Consider the following 14,722-nt stretch of genomic DNA (forward strand, 5'->3'; position numbering starts at 1 on the left):
TGTTGACTAATTAGACAAATTCCAAATTAAATTCCTAATATAAATCATGACCAAATCAGAAGAACTGAAATAAAAAGTCAAATCAGATAATGCGTACTGATTAGACTTACTGATAGATGGCGCGCGCCGGAATCAGCAGGGTCGACGATGTCGAAGTAGCGAAATCAGCAGGGTCGACGAGGTGAGAAGATCGCGAGCAGTCGCGTGAAGACGCTTCCCAAAAACCTTATTCGCCCTCTCCTGGTGCAGGATCTAGAAGACAAAGGGTTCTGGAGACCTGCTCTCCTGATCGCAGATGCACCTCTGCGGTCGTGACGAAGGGAACTAAAAGGCGGCTCAGCTATGAAGAGAGGCGAAAGCGAAACTGGGATGATTTGGAGGCTGGCTGCCGGGCTCCTTATATAGGGCCGAGTCCGCGACCCCCGATCTTATCCGCCCACAAAAATCCCGCGATCAGTTGAGATTTTATAGCGATCGGTTAGGATAAACGTAACAGCCAAGAAACCAAAAAATCAAACGGCAAAAGGTAGCCGCGCCCCCGCAAGGCGAGGGGCCGGATTTCGGCAGATCATTCACGCGCATGTCATGCGCCCTTCGCCCCGCCCCGGCCAGGCGAGGCGAGCGAGCGCGCGCACGTGTGGCTCTCCACACTATCTCCTCTCATCCATGACTTGGTGAGTGAGTGTGGCTTCCATATTTAAGCTAGCTCTACTCCACTAGAACTAGCAATATGGTGCTATTAGTTCCACCAATTCCCTAGCCATCCACTTGTATGGGCTTTTGAGATTTTCTTGTGATTTATTAGAATTTCTTAACTGGGCCAAGCCCATAAATCCTAACAATCCCCCACCAGATCTCAAATGCCCATGTGCAGTTTTCGCCACTGTTCACTACTGTTTAATATACTAGTTTTTCAGCAGAGACTGTTAAGTTGAACTTCCGCCTAGAACTCCAAGCTACACCAACCCACAACTTGGACAATGGACTATGCCTTGAATTGCAAGTTTTGCGTGAATGAGTTTCACTTGAAGTCATGACCAGTACTTGGCTACCAGTAGTCCCCTTCTCGGGTGGAGCATATACGTCGTACTCCAAGGTCTCTTCATGAGTTTACTAGAGATCACCCAAATCTCATAGACTGCGACGTTAGACAGTCTAACTCATATAGGTGTGTTCTTTCAAAGAATGTTCTGCAGGACAACATCTTCGCTAATACAAGCCAACAGAACACATTAAGGCACAAAGCCAACCTGCCTTACAGCATTTGAGAGTATTGCATCTTTACTTAGAGAGGGTCAAAGGTTACTCTCCTCAGTTCACCAATGGCTTGTTCTTCCCAGGACATAATTCACGGGATCTCCGATCACATAGACTGGGTTTCCACCATGGCAACTTTATTCGAGTCTCATACCCATCTCTCTCGATGTATTTCTATCACATTACGTGGTAGTCCCTTGGTAAAAGGATCTGCCGGATTTTTATCTGTTGAAATATAAGTCACACTTATAACTCCGGAGTTTCTCAACTTTCTGACAGACTTCAAACGTCTTTTGACATGTCTTGATGACTTTCCATTATCCTTAGAACTCGTCACTTTAGCAATCACTGTCTGATTGTCACAGTTCATAAGGATAGCTGGTATTGGTTTCTCAACCACCGGCAAGTCCATCAAGAGTTCACGCAACCATTCTGCCTCAACGGTTGTTATGTCAAGTGCAGCTAGCTCGGCTTCCATGGTTGACCTCATCAAAATGGTCTGCTTGCATGACCTCCATGATACCGCACCTCCACCAATAGTAAAGACAACCACTGGTGGCATAAAGCTCGTCTGCATCAGATATCCAGTTCGAATCACTATATCCTTCAAGTACTGCATGCTGACTAGAATAGTGAATTCCATAACTCATTGTACCTTGCAGGTAGCGCATAACCCGCTCAAGTGCATGCCAATGATCAGTCCCGGGGTTTGACATGAACCTACTCAATTTGCTCACAGCAAACGAGATATCGGGCCTTGTTGCACCAGCAAGATACATGAGTGAACCGACAATCTGAGAGTATCTCAATTGGTCTAAACCAATTCTCTTGTTCTTTCACAGTGTCACACTGGGATCATAAGGTGTTGGAGAAGGTTTGCACTCAGAGAAGCCAAATCGCTTCAAAACCTTTTCAACATAGTGAGATTGCGAGAGAGTAATCCCACCATCTGCCTTAATCAGCTTGATGTTTAGAATCACATCAGCTTCTCCCAGATCTTTCATATCAAAACTCTTTGATAGAAAAGACTTGACTTCATTAATCACATCAATGTTTGTGCCAAATATCAATATATCATCAACATATAAGCACAATATAACTCCTTCGCCCCCACCACAGCGATAATATACACACTTGTCTGCCTCATTAATGGCAAAGCCTGCAGACGTTAGAGTCGTGTCAAACTTCTCATGCCACTGCTTTGGTGCTTGCTTTAGACCATACAAAGATTTCAATAACTTGCACACCTTGCTTTCTTGACCCTTTACTACAAATCCATCAGGTTGTTTCATATAGATTTCCTCGTCCAGCTCTCCATTAAGAAAAGTTGTCTTTACATCCATCTGATGAACAAGGAGACCGTACGAGGCAGCCAAAGAAAGTAGTACTCGAATAGTGGTCATTCTAGAAACAGGTGAGTAAGTATCAAAGAAATCTTCTCCTTCTTTCTGAGTATAGCCTTTAGCCACAAGCCTAGCCTTGTACTTTTCAATTGTACCATCAGGCTTGAGCTTCTTTTTAAACACCCACTTACAACCCACAAGTTTGCATCCATAGGGTTGATCGGTGACTTCCCACGTACCATTTGAAAGAATGGAGTCCATCTCATTATGAACTGCTTCTTTCCAATTATCTGCATCTGGAGATCAAATGCTTCTGCAATGGTAGTAGGAGTATCGTCCACAAGGTACACAATGAAATCATCACCAAAGGATTTTTCAACCCTTTGTCTCTTGCTCCTTTTAGGAGCATCATTGTCATCCTTCTCTAGGACAATTTCATGTGGCTGTTCAAAACTCTCAATAGGTGTACTATGTTCAGGAGTTATCTCAGAAGAGTATCTAGAATTGCTATGAATGTCTTTCATTGGAAATATATGTTCAAAGAAAGTAGCATCACGTGATTCCATAATAGTATCAACATACACATTAGGAACTTCAGATTTAACTACTAAAAATCTATATGCTATGCTACACGAAGCATATCCAAGAAAGACACAATCCACTGTCCTTGGACCAAGCTTGCGCTTTTTATTAATTGGTACATTGACTTTCGCCATGCACCCCCAAGTGCGCAAGTATGAAAGTGATGGTTTTCTCCCAACCCACTTCTCATAAGGGGTTTTCTCTTCTTTGCCCATAGGAATTCTATTAAGAACATGACATGAAGTCAGGACTGCCTCCCCCACCATGCCTTAGATAAACCACAAGTGTCTAACATGGCATTCACCAGGTCAGTCAACGCACGGTTTTTCCTTTCAGCAATCTCGTTTGACTCGGGTGAATAGGGAGGAGTCCTCTCATGAATAATGCCATGTTCTGCACAGAAATCATCAAAGACTTTGGGAAAGAACTCGCCACCACGATTTGATCTAAGACGTTTGATCTTTCTCTCTAGTTGGTTTTCAACTTCACCCTTATAGATTTTAAAGTAGTCTAAAGCCTCATCTTTAGTTTTTAGCAAGTATACATAGCAAAATCTAGACGCATCATCAATCAATGTCATGAAGTATCTCTTACCACTTTTTGTCAACACGCCATTCATCTCACAAAGATCAGAATGTATGAGTTCTAGCGATGTCAGGTGTCTCTCCTCAGCAGCCTTATGAGGCTTTCGAGGTTGCTTCGACTACACACAACTATGGCACTTAGAACCTTTGACTATGGTAATATTCGGAATTAAACTCATGGTTGCAAGCCGAGACATAGAGCCAAAATTAATATGACACAAACGAGAATGCCAAATACTCGCAAGATCATCAACATTAGCACAAATATGGTTCATAGACTTATTATTGAAATCTAACAAAGAAAAGCGGAACAAGCCTCCGCAATCATAGCCTTTACCAATAAATTGTCCAGACTTGGACACAACTAATTTATTGGACTCCAAAACTACCTTGAACCCATCTCTACATAGAAGGGTTCCGCTAACGAGATTCTTGTGTATAGAAGGGACATGATGCACGTTCTTCAGCTGCACGATCTTTCTCGAAGTAAACTTCAGATCCACCGTGCCAGTGCCATGAACAGAAGCATGTGACCCATTCCCCATTAGCACGGAAGAATCCCGGGCGCCCTGATAAGAAGAGAACAAGTTAATGTCAGAACACACATGAACATTAGCACCAGTATCAAGCCACCAGCTAGGTGATTGAAATACTGAGAAGATGAAAGGTAAATTACCATACCCTTTGTCTTCCTCATTGCTAGCGACCACTGTGTTGACATTGCCCTTTTTGCCACGGCGATCCGCTCGATCGGGACAATCCTTGGCAAAATGACCCGCCTCGCCACATGCAAAACATGTCAATTCAGCCTTGTTCTTCTTCTTCTTGAAGTTGGTAGTTTTGTTGGGCTTGTTAGATTTTGGTTTTCCTTTCCCCTTGTTGTGGTTCCTTTGAACCATGTTGGCGCTGGAGTGGCCCTCGCCTCCTTTAGATCCCGTGTCCTTAGCCCGAGCTTTCTCCTCAACATCCAGAGACGCTATCAGATTTTCAACTGATATCTCCTGTCTCTTATGTTTCAGAGATGTGGCGAAGTTCCTCCATGTAGAAGGCAACTTTGCAATAATGCACCCAGCCACAAATCGGTCAGGAAGGAATATCTTAAGGTGGTCGAGCTCCTTGGCTATACACTGTATTTCATGAGCTTGCTCTACAATAGAGCGATTATAAACCATCTTATAATCATGAAAGCTCTCCATGATATACAGGTCACTGCCAGCATCTGATGCACCATACTTAGTAGTAAGTGCATCCCACAACTCTTTTCCGTCTGTGTACTGAATATTCGCATCAACCAGACGGTCAACAAGGGCGCTAAGAACGGCTCCCGTAAAGATAGTATTGGCATGGTCATACTCTTTCTCCTGTTCAGGAGTCAGTGGACCCTCAGGTCTGCCTTTACTAACATGGAAGACATTCATAGCAGTAAGCCAGAGCGTGGCCTTGACTTGCCATCTCTTAAAGTGCATACCATTAAACTTTTCTGGCTTCAGCGCGTCGGCAAAAGCAGCCATAGAAAAACTAGGAAATTGTCTACAATAAGGTTTTTGGATTGTTGACTAATTAGACAAATTCCAAATTAAATTCCGAATATAAATCATGACCAAATCAGAAGAACTGAAATAAAAAGTCAAATCAGATGATGCGTACTGATTAGACTTACTGATAGATGGCGCGCGCCGGAATCAGCAGGGTCGACGATGTCGAAGTAGCGAAATCAGCAGGGTCGACGAGGTCAGAAGATCACGAGCAGTCACGTGAAGACGCTTCCCAAAAACCTTATTCGCCCTCTCCTGATGCAGGATCTAGAAGACGAAGGGTTCTGGAGACCTGCTCTCTTGATCGCAGATGCACCTCTGCGGTCGGGACGAAGGGAACTAAAAGGCGGCTCAGCTATGAAGAGAGGCGAAAGCGAAACTGGGATGATTTGGAGGCTGGTTGCCGGGCTCCTTATATAGGGCCGAGTCCGCGACCCCCGATCTTATCCGCCCACAAAAATCTCGCGATCAGTTGAGATTTTATAGCGATCGGTTAGGATAAACGTAACAGCCAAGAAACCAAAAAATCAAACGGCAAAAGGTAGCCGCGCCCCCGCAAGGCGAGGGGCCGGATTTCGGCGGACCATTCACGCGCATGTCGTGCGCCCTTCGCCTCGCCCCGCCCAGGCGAGCGAGCGCGTGTGGCTCTCCACACTCTCCCCTCTCATCCATGACTTGGTGAGTGAGTGTGTGAAAGTCGCCTAGAGGGGGGGTGAATAGGGCGAAACTGAAATTTACAAATATAAACACAACTACAAGCCGGTTTAGCGTTAGAAATAAAAACGAGTCCGCGAGAGAGGGTGCAAAACAAATTACAAGCAAATGAAGAGTGTGACACGCGGATTTGTTTTACCGAGGTTCGGTTCTCGCAAACCTACTCCCCGTTGAGGAGGCCACAAAGGCCGGGTCTCTTTCAACCCTTTCCCTCTCTCAAACGGTCCCTCGGACCGAGTGAGCTTCTCTTCTCAAATCACTTGGGAATCAAAACTTCCCGCAAGGACCACCACACAATTGGTGTCTCTTGCTTCAATTACAAGTGAGTGTTTGATCACAAGAAAGAATGCCAAAGAAAAGAAGCGATCCAAGCGCAAGAGCTCAAATGAACACTACAAATCACTCTCTCTATTCACTAGGGCTTTGTGTGGAGTTGGGAGAGGATTTGATCTCTTTTTGGTGTGCTTTGCAATGAATGCTAGCTCTTGTATAGTGGTTGGAAGCTGGAAAACTTGGATGCAATGAATGGTGGGGTGGTTGGGGTATTTATAGCCCCAACCACCAAACTTGACCGTTGGTGGAAGCTGACTGTCGTATGGTGCACCGGACAGTCCGGTGCACACCGGACATGTCCGGTGCGCCAGCCACGTCACCAATGCCGTTGGATTCTGTGCACCGGACATGTACTGTTCAATGTCCGGTGCGCCAGTATGGGCGTTCCTGACTTCTGCGCGCTTCTGGCGCGCATTGAATGCGCCTGCAGGTGACCGTTGGCGCTCTCCCTTGGCGCACCGGACACTGTCCGGTGTACACCGGACAGTCCGGTGAATTATAGCGCGAGTGCCTCTGGAAATTCCTGAAGGTGGCGAGTTCGAGTTGGAGTCCTCTGGTACACCGGACACGTCCGGTGGCACACCGGACACGTCCGGTGGCACACCGGACAGTCCGGTGTGCCAGACCAGCGGTGCATTCGGTTGGCCCTTTGCTCTTTTGTTGAACCCAACTCTTGGTCTTTTTATTGGCTAAGTGTGAACCTTTAGCACCTGTATAACTTATACACTAGAACAAACTAGTTAGTCCAATTATTTGTGTTGGGCAATTTAACCACCAAAATTATTTAGGAACTAGGTGTAAGCCTAATTCCCTTTCAGTGTGGCTTCCATATTTAAGCTAGCTCTACTCCACTAGAACTAGCAATATGGTGCTATTGGTTCCACCAATTCCCTAGCCATCCACTTGTATGGGCTTTTGAGATTTTCCTAGGATTTATTAGAATTTCTTAACTGGGCCAAGCCCATAAACCCTAACAGAGATTACCACACTTATCTTGTATAATCATCACCTTTATCATCTAGGTTGTGTACAAAAACCTCTCGAAAAAGTTCTCTCCCAAAATCTAAAAAGAACTCTAAATTAATAATTTATACTTGTCTATTTTTTTTAAAAAAATATCGCCATTGAAATATCTCTATTTCTACTATATTAAACCACCAATGTCTCCAGGTTCCACGGTCGCTGTGCTCCCCCACATTTAAATAGTAAAAATAACAAAAAAAATATACATACATAAAGATTTGAACTATGGTTGCTAGTTTTAAATTTTAAAACTCACATTCACATCCACCTATCCAATTGAACAAACATTTTCCTAAGCTCGGACTTGGAGGCTCGCAAAACGCCACAAGAAGCCCGATCCACACGAGAGTCTGTCGCTTGAAACGGACCTTATCAGCATCGTCGCTCGGCCCATTCGAGGCCCACAGAGTGAGGAGGAGTCGAGGAGCAGGAGGCTAGGGTTTAAGGTGCACGGCGATGGCGACGGCGGCGAAGACCCTAGCGCGGGCTGGATCCTCCCTCTTCGGCCGCATTCTCGCGTCCCCTTCCATAATCCGCCCCGGGCTGCCGCTCGCCGGGCTGCGGCCGCACTTCCCACCGCCGGCACCGGCCGGGTTGGACGCTTACGAGGCGGAGACCGTCGCCAGGCTGAGCTCGCTCCCCGGCGAGATCTCCTTCCCCTGCGGCCTCCCCTCGCTCCGCTTCTTCATCGACGACGGTATATTTTCTCTCTCACATACACACGCGCTCATGAATGGATTGGGCCGCGGTTGAGTTGTCCAGTTGGGCTTGGATCGCCAGTCACTGCTAGCTTCAGAAATGGGGAATAGGGTGTACCGCGAGCAATTTGGTCATACTGTTCCCTGTATATAGAGATTGTAGTGCGTGACCACTCGAAACTCGCATGACTTCTGTAGGACTGCGCAATTACTGTGGTTTGCAGTTATACCACTATTAAGCTCTTTTTTTTTTTGCGGAGTTGGGAGGAATTGCCATGATTTCGTGCAGTATGCCTTGTTTAGGTATTGTTTTCTGAAATGTCATGGATTTCTTCATCAATGCTGACGTGTTACTATTACCTGTGTCGTGTGTTAGCGCTTGTTTTGTTAGCTAGATGTAGCTTGAGGCGTTGAGCAGATGTTGCCTGACTTTCATGTGCTTGACAGCTTCAAGTGCTGTATTGCTGGCATGGTGCAATATTCTGAAGAAGTTGCCATAAAAGTGATGATTTGTGGGTGTGTCTGGCCCACTAATGAGTGTGTGCTTGACAAACAAATGTTTAGCGCTTGTGTTCTGTCTTAATGATTCACAAGCAGTAGGGTTCAAAATCTTGTGTTATCTGGTTGTGTTGGAAGTTACTGAGTGGTTGATCAACCTTGCGAAAAGTCATGTTTCTAGTGTGATTGGTGCCCTTATGCGTACAAGAACACGTTGCTTCAATTCAGTATGCACTATTTAAAGTTCCTTGATGTCTTTTTGTTCCTTGAATAGTAGGTGGCAGAATCCAAAGATTGATACGCTGCATAAATTGTTTGTGGATCATTTGAAAGCCTAATACTGAGATTGTGTGGAGCTTGGGAAGTTCTGCTACTCGTAAACGTATGATTTACGTTGAATTAAGTCCTACGTTTGGTAGAAAGTGCACTAGAAATACTCAATTACACAAGTTTCTTTTTGCTGCCCTAAGATTGTTTACTTGCATGGTGCCAAATGGTGACTGTCAGCTTGTTTAGTCTGCTGGTGATTGTCCTAAGATTTGGTAGAAAGTGTCTGCTGGTGGTTATAAGTTTATGACCTGGGAGCTAGGACCAAATGATTATGTCTGTGAGTTTGATGTCTTCGCTAACCTGTTTCTTGTGTTCTGATATTTGTAGTTGAGGATCCTGTTGCTAATGACCCTCTCCAGTTGCTTCCGAAAAGAACTTACCAGCCCAGTACCATCAAGCGGAAAAGAACCCATGGATTCCTTACACGGTCTGTCTCTCTAGTTTCCCTTATCCCATTCAACTGTGTGTTCACTACTTTGCTTCCCCCATTCCTCATGCAAAAAAAGTAAAAAATATATATATATAAAACGACATGTTTCAAGTTGGAAAGTTTTGTAGGCATTTCCGTTTCATGATTGCCTTCCACGCCTCATTTAGATTAGGAGGTTAGTTTGCCTTGCATGATTGTGGTTCAAGTGGCCTGATGTGCTTGTTGCCTTGTTGCTGCAGTAAATCGACCAAGGGTGGGCGCAAGGTGATTGCCCGGAGAATCGCAAAAGGCAGGCACAGAATTTCAGTTTAGCAAGATCCCATAGCAGCACTGGATGTTTTCTGTACTACTACAGATTCGTATCGTGTTCCTTGTGTGAACGACGTATTTTAAGCCTTTTGAAGTTTTTGCATGCCACCCTGCTGAAGCATGAAGCTGAGCCCCCGCGCAAGCAGCTGAAACAAACTCTTGCTGCGAAATAAACAAGTCAAAGGAACTGGAAAATTGCCGCGCCGAATGAGTTCATTTGGAGCAGCTGCGTGCCGCATTTGTGTTTGTTTGTGCTGGAATTGCCACGTATCAGAGATGCGTGCGTGGTCTGAGTGTGGTCGCAGTAGCACTTGGCCTTGTTTTCAGAGTGGGGGTCAAGGGGGGGTCCTAGTGTAATACTTTCCTCTCTTATAAATCACCAGGAGAGATTTTATTCTACTATTTTCTAGGGGAGGGAGAGAGTATGATGCACCTGCTGCCGTTTTCTTTCGCGACATTGTGATAATACAATCATGATAGTGATAGGATAGCCTGACAGCGTTTGGACGCGTTGCCTTTGCTTGCCCTGCTAGGTGCGGTGCGGTGGCGGCTGCTCGCTTGGTCAGGTTCTTGCCAACTGCTACGTGGCTAAGCCCTCATGGTGCGTCGAAGGCCATGCTCTGTCTCCTGCCACCACGGCTCTGAACCTGAGAGCAATAGAGCATGAGACACTATGGGCGTGTTTGTGACCCTGTTCCTAGCCAGCTCAGCCCGTTCAATTGGTCCAGGCTGAGACTAGCCTGTCCCGGTTACTGCAACTCACTTTGTTTGCGCACTTATACCATATGAGCCTGGCTCAGACGAGCTGGTGTTTGTGTTAGACTTCCCGTCTAGGGTTTGTGTTATTCCCTGTGTAATGACTGTTATACCCCTGTGTAATGGGCCTTGGCTCAGTTACTCTCTCTATTTAATATCACTCCCAACCCCTGATTAGGGTATGGGCACACATTCCAACATGGTATCATAGAGCTAGGGTTAGTTTTTCCAGCCGCCATCCCTCTTCTCCCGCCGCCGGCACCCCAGCCGCCGGCTCCCTCTCCCTCCCAGCCGCCGGCTCCACAGCCGCCGGCCTCCCTCTCCCTCCCGCCGGCACCCCAGCCGCCGGCTCCCTCTCCCTCCCAGCTTCCCTTCCCCACCTTCCACGCCGTGCGGAACGAGCTTCTCCTCGAGGAGCTCACCATGGCGAATGAGGCACCCACTCCTGCCTCGGCCCTCTACAGCGCTCCCACCAGTGGTCAGCCGCCTTCAGGGGGCCAGGCCACCCGTCCTCCGTCGACCGGGGCTCCCACCCGCCCCCCTCCTGCCGTCCCGGCGGCCCCTCGTCCGACTTCTACGACCGACGGGGGTCGTCGCTCCCGCAAGGGCGGCCGTGGGAGCGGCGGCTCCTCTCGTGGTGGTCCCTCCGGCCGGGGTGGCGGCCACGCGTGGCCGTCCTTCTACAACCCCTGGACCGGGACCATCGCCATGTGGCCGGGCCAGGCACCGAGTACCCCCCGTCCTCCGGCGCCCGCCCTCCTGACTACACCTCACTACGGCGCACCTCCTTATGGTGTTCCCGTCATGCCCCAGGCTCCGCCCGCGCTCCTGCCCCCGGGGACCCACACCTCGACGCCTTGGTCCCCGCCGGCTGGTGGTTGGGACAGCACCTCCCTCGCTGCTGCTTTCAGCACCATGGCGATGACCCCACCCCCCTCCGACTGGGTGATCGACTCCGGTGCCTCGTACCACACCACCCCCACGGCAGGCACGCTCTCTCGCTCTCATCCCCCACTCCCCTCTCACCCATCCTCGATCGTCGTTGGAAACGGTTCCACCCTGCCAGTCACCTCAGTAGGTGCCTCGGTTCTCCCTGGGTCGTTTTACCTCAACGATGTTCTCGTAGCTCCCCACATCACCCACAATCTTCTTTCTGTTCGTCGATTCACTACTGACAACTCCTGTTCCATTGAGTTTGACCCCTCTGGTTTTTCTGTGAAGGATCTGGCCACCAGGACCCTTCTCGCCCGCTGTGACAGCTCGGGGCCTCTCTACACGCTCCAGCCCTCCACCGCCGGCGTGTCTCCACCTCCTGCCTTGGTCTCCACCACCTCCTCCACCACATGGCATCGACGTCTCGGCCATCCTGGACCCGACGTCATGACCAAGATTACCAGTAGTCTCGATCTTTCATGTAGTAGGGGACATTTTGAGGGTCTCTGTCATGCTTGTCAGTTAGGCCGCCATACTCGTCTCCCATTTACTACTTCTTCTTCTCGGGCTGAGCAGGCTTTTGATCTGGTTCATTGTGACCTTTGGACCTCCCCTGTACTCAGTCTTTCTGGTTATAAATATTATCTGGTGATTTTGGATGATTTTTCCCATTTTCTCTGGACCTTCCCGCTTCGGTTGAAGTCGGACACATTCACCACCCTCACACACTTCTTCACCTGGGTATCCACTCAGTTTCGTCGCTCGGTCCGTGCTCTGCAGTGTGACAATGGCCGCGAGTTCGATAACAACGCCTCTCGCTCCTTCTTCCTCACTCATGGCGTCCAGTTGCGTCTCTCGTGCCCCTACACTTCTGCCCAGAACGGCCGCGCCGAACGCATGATCCGCACCACCACTAATATGCTCCGCTGTCTCCTCTTCCAGGCGTCTCTCCCTGCCAGCTACTGGGCAGAGGCCCTGCATACTGCCACCCACCTCCTCAACCGTCTTCCCTCGAAGGCGGTACACCACCCTACCCCCCACTTCGCCCTTTACGGCACAGCCCCTTCCTATGACCACCTTCCCGTGTTCGGCTGTGCCTGCTACCCTAACACTTCCGCTACCGCTCCACATAAGCTTTCTCCTCGCTCCACCCGCTGTCTATTCCTTGGCTACTCCCCTGACCACAAGGGGTACCGGTGTCTGGACCTCACCTCCCACCGCATCATCATCTCTCGTCATGTCGTCTTTGACGAAGATGTGTTTCCCCTTGCTGGCTCCACCCCACCCACTGATCTTGACTCCCTCCTCGAGTCCGATCCGATTCCTCCCCCACCTTCGGCTCCCCGTCTTGCGCCGTTACCTGCTTCTCGTGCGGCCCCCGCGACCTCTTCCGCGCCACGCGCGGCCCCGTCGACCCCGCCTGCGCCACGCGCGGCCCCGTCGACCCCGCCTGCGCCACGCGCGGCCCCGTCGACCCCGCCTACGCCACGCGCGGCCCCGTCGACCCCGCCTGCGCCACGCGCGGCCCCGTCGATCTCGCCTGCGCCACGCGCGGCCCCGTCGACCCCGCCTGCGCCACGCGCGGCCCCGTCGACTCCGGCTCGCTTCGCCAACCCCGCCCTCGTCTACCATCGCCGCGGCCACGCCACTACCTCGGCACCCCCCGACGCGTGCCCATCGACGGGCGCGGCCCGCTTCGCCGACCCCGCCGTCGTCTATCACCGCCGTGAGCCGGCCCCCCCAGCCGCTCCCGACGTTCCGGTGGCTCACTCCGAGTCATCCGTTTACCACCCGGTCGCCATCCATCGCGACCCCGGGCACGTCCACCCGATGGTGACTCGACGCGCTGTTGGCGTTCTCCGCCCCGTCGACCGGCTCATCCTGGCAGCCGCTACGACCAGCACTCCACCCGACGCTTCCCCGGTACCCTCCTCCGTTCGCACTGCCCTCGCCGACCCACACTGGCGTCGCGCTATGGAGGAGGAGTACGCGGCCCTCTTGGCCAACCACACTTGGGACCTGGTGCCGCGTCCACCAGACACCAACGTGGTCACCGGCAAGTGGCTATTTCGCCACAAGCTGACCTCAGACGGCTCCCTCGACCGCTACAAGGCCCGTTGGGTCCTTCGGGGCTTCACCCAGCGCCCCGGAGTGGACTACGACGAGACCTTCAGCCCTGTCGTCAAGTTCGCCACTGTTCGCGCCGTCCTCTCCCTCGCCCTCTCCCGCGACTGGGCGATCCATCAGCTCGATGTCAAGAATGCCTTCCTCCATGGCACTCTGACGGAGACTGTCTACTGTAGCCAGCCCACCGGCTTCGTCGACGCTGACCGTCCGGACCTGGTTTGCCGGCTGAACCGATCCCTGTACGGCCTCAAGCAGGCGCCACGGGCTTGGTACAGCCGCTTCGCCTCCTACCTGGCCTCTGTCGGCTTCGTCGAGGCCAAGTCGGACACGTCCCTGTTCATCTACCGGCGCGGCGACGACACCGTCTACCTCCTGCTCTACGTCGACGACATTGTGCTCACGGCATCCACCGCCGACCTCCTTCACCGCACGATCGTCGCCCTTCAGCGGGAGTTCGCAATGAAGGACCTGGGGCCCCTCCACCACTTCCTCGGCGTCACCGCCGAACGTCGGCCTCAGGGTCTCTTCCTCCACCAGCGCCAGTACGCCATCGACATCCTGGAGCGGGCTGGCATGTCTGACTGCAAGCCCTGCACCACGCCTGTCGACACTCAGGCGAAGCTCTCTGAGGACGACGGGCCTCCGGTCGCCGACGCGACGTCCTACCGGAGCCTCACCGGCGCGCTCCAGTACCTCACGTTCTCCAGGCCCGACATCGCTTACGCCATCCAGCAGGTGTGCCTGCACATGCACACTCCGCGGGAGCCCCATCTCACTGCGCTCAAGCGGATTCTACGCTACCTCCGCGGCTCCCTCGACTACGGCCTCCTACTCCGCCCATCCCCGACGACGGAGCTCGTGGTCTACACCGACGCTGACTGGGCTGGCTGTCCCGACACGCGCCGGTCCACCTCCGGCTACGCCGTCTTCCTGGGCGCCAATCTCGTCTCTTGGGCCGCCAAGAGGCAGCCCGTCGTCTCTCGCTCCAGCGCTGAGGCCGAGTACCGTGCCGTGGCCAACGGCGTGGCCGAGGCCTCCTGGCTGCGCCAGCTCCTCCACGAGCTTCACAGTCCCCTCCAGCGCGCCACCCTCGTCTACTGCGACAACGTCAGCGCGGTCTACCTCTCCACCAACCCCGTGCAGCATCAGCGCACGAAGCATGTGGAGATCGACCTCCACTTCGTCCGCGAGCGTGTCGCTGCCGGTGACGTCCGCGTTCTCAGCGTCCCCACCACGCTTCAGTTCGCCGACATCTTCACCAAGGGGTTAC

General features: G+C 51.2%; 1 protein-coding gene across 1 annotated transcript; it reads left to right on the forward strand.

Annotated features, from left to right (window-relative positions):
* The first annotated feature begins 7,761 nt into the window (after positions 1-7,761).
* LOC100284012 (LIN1 protein) lies at positions 7,762-9,744 on the forward strand. The gene is made up of 3 exons (NM_001156910.1): positions 7,762-8,068; positions 9,225-9,324; positions 9,567-9,744. Exons 1-3 carry the CDS (start codon positions 7,828-7,830, stop codon positions 9,637-9,639), a joined length of 414 nt encoding a protein of 137 aa, NP_001150382.1. The 5' UTR covers positions 7,762-7,827; the 3' UTR covers positions 9,640-9,744.
* The last annotated feature ends 4,978 nt before the right edge of the window (positions 9,745-14,722 follow it).

Source organism: Zea mays, chromosome 3, assembly GCF_902167145.1.
Source record: "Zea mays cultivar B73 chromosome 3, Zm-B73-REFERENCE-NAM-5.0, whole genome shotgun sequence".
Taxonomy (NCBI): Eukaryota; Viridiplantae; Streptophyta; class Magnoliopsida; order Poales; family Poaceae; genus Zea; species Zea mays.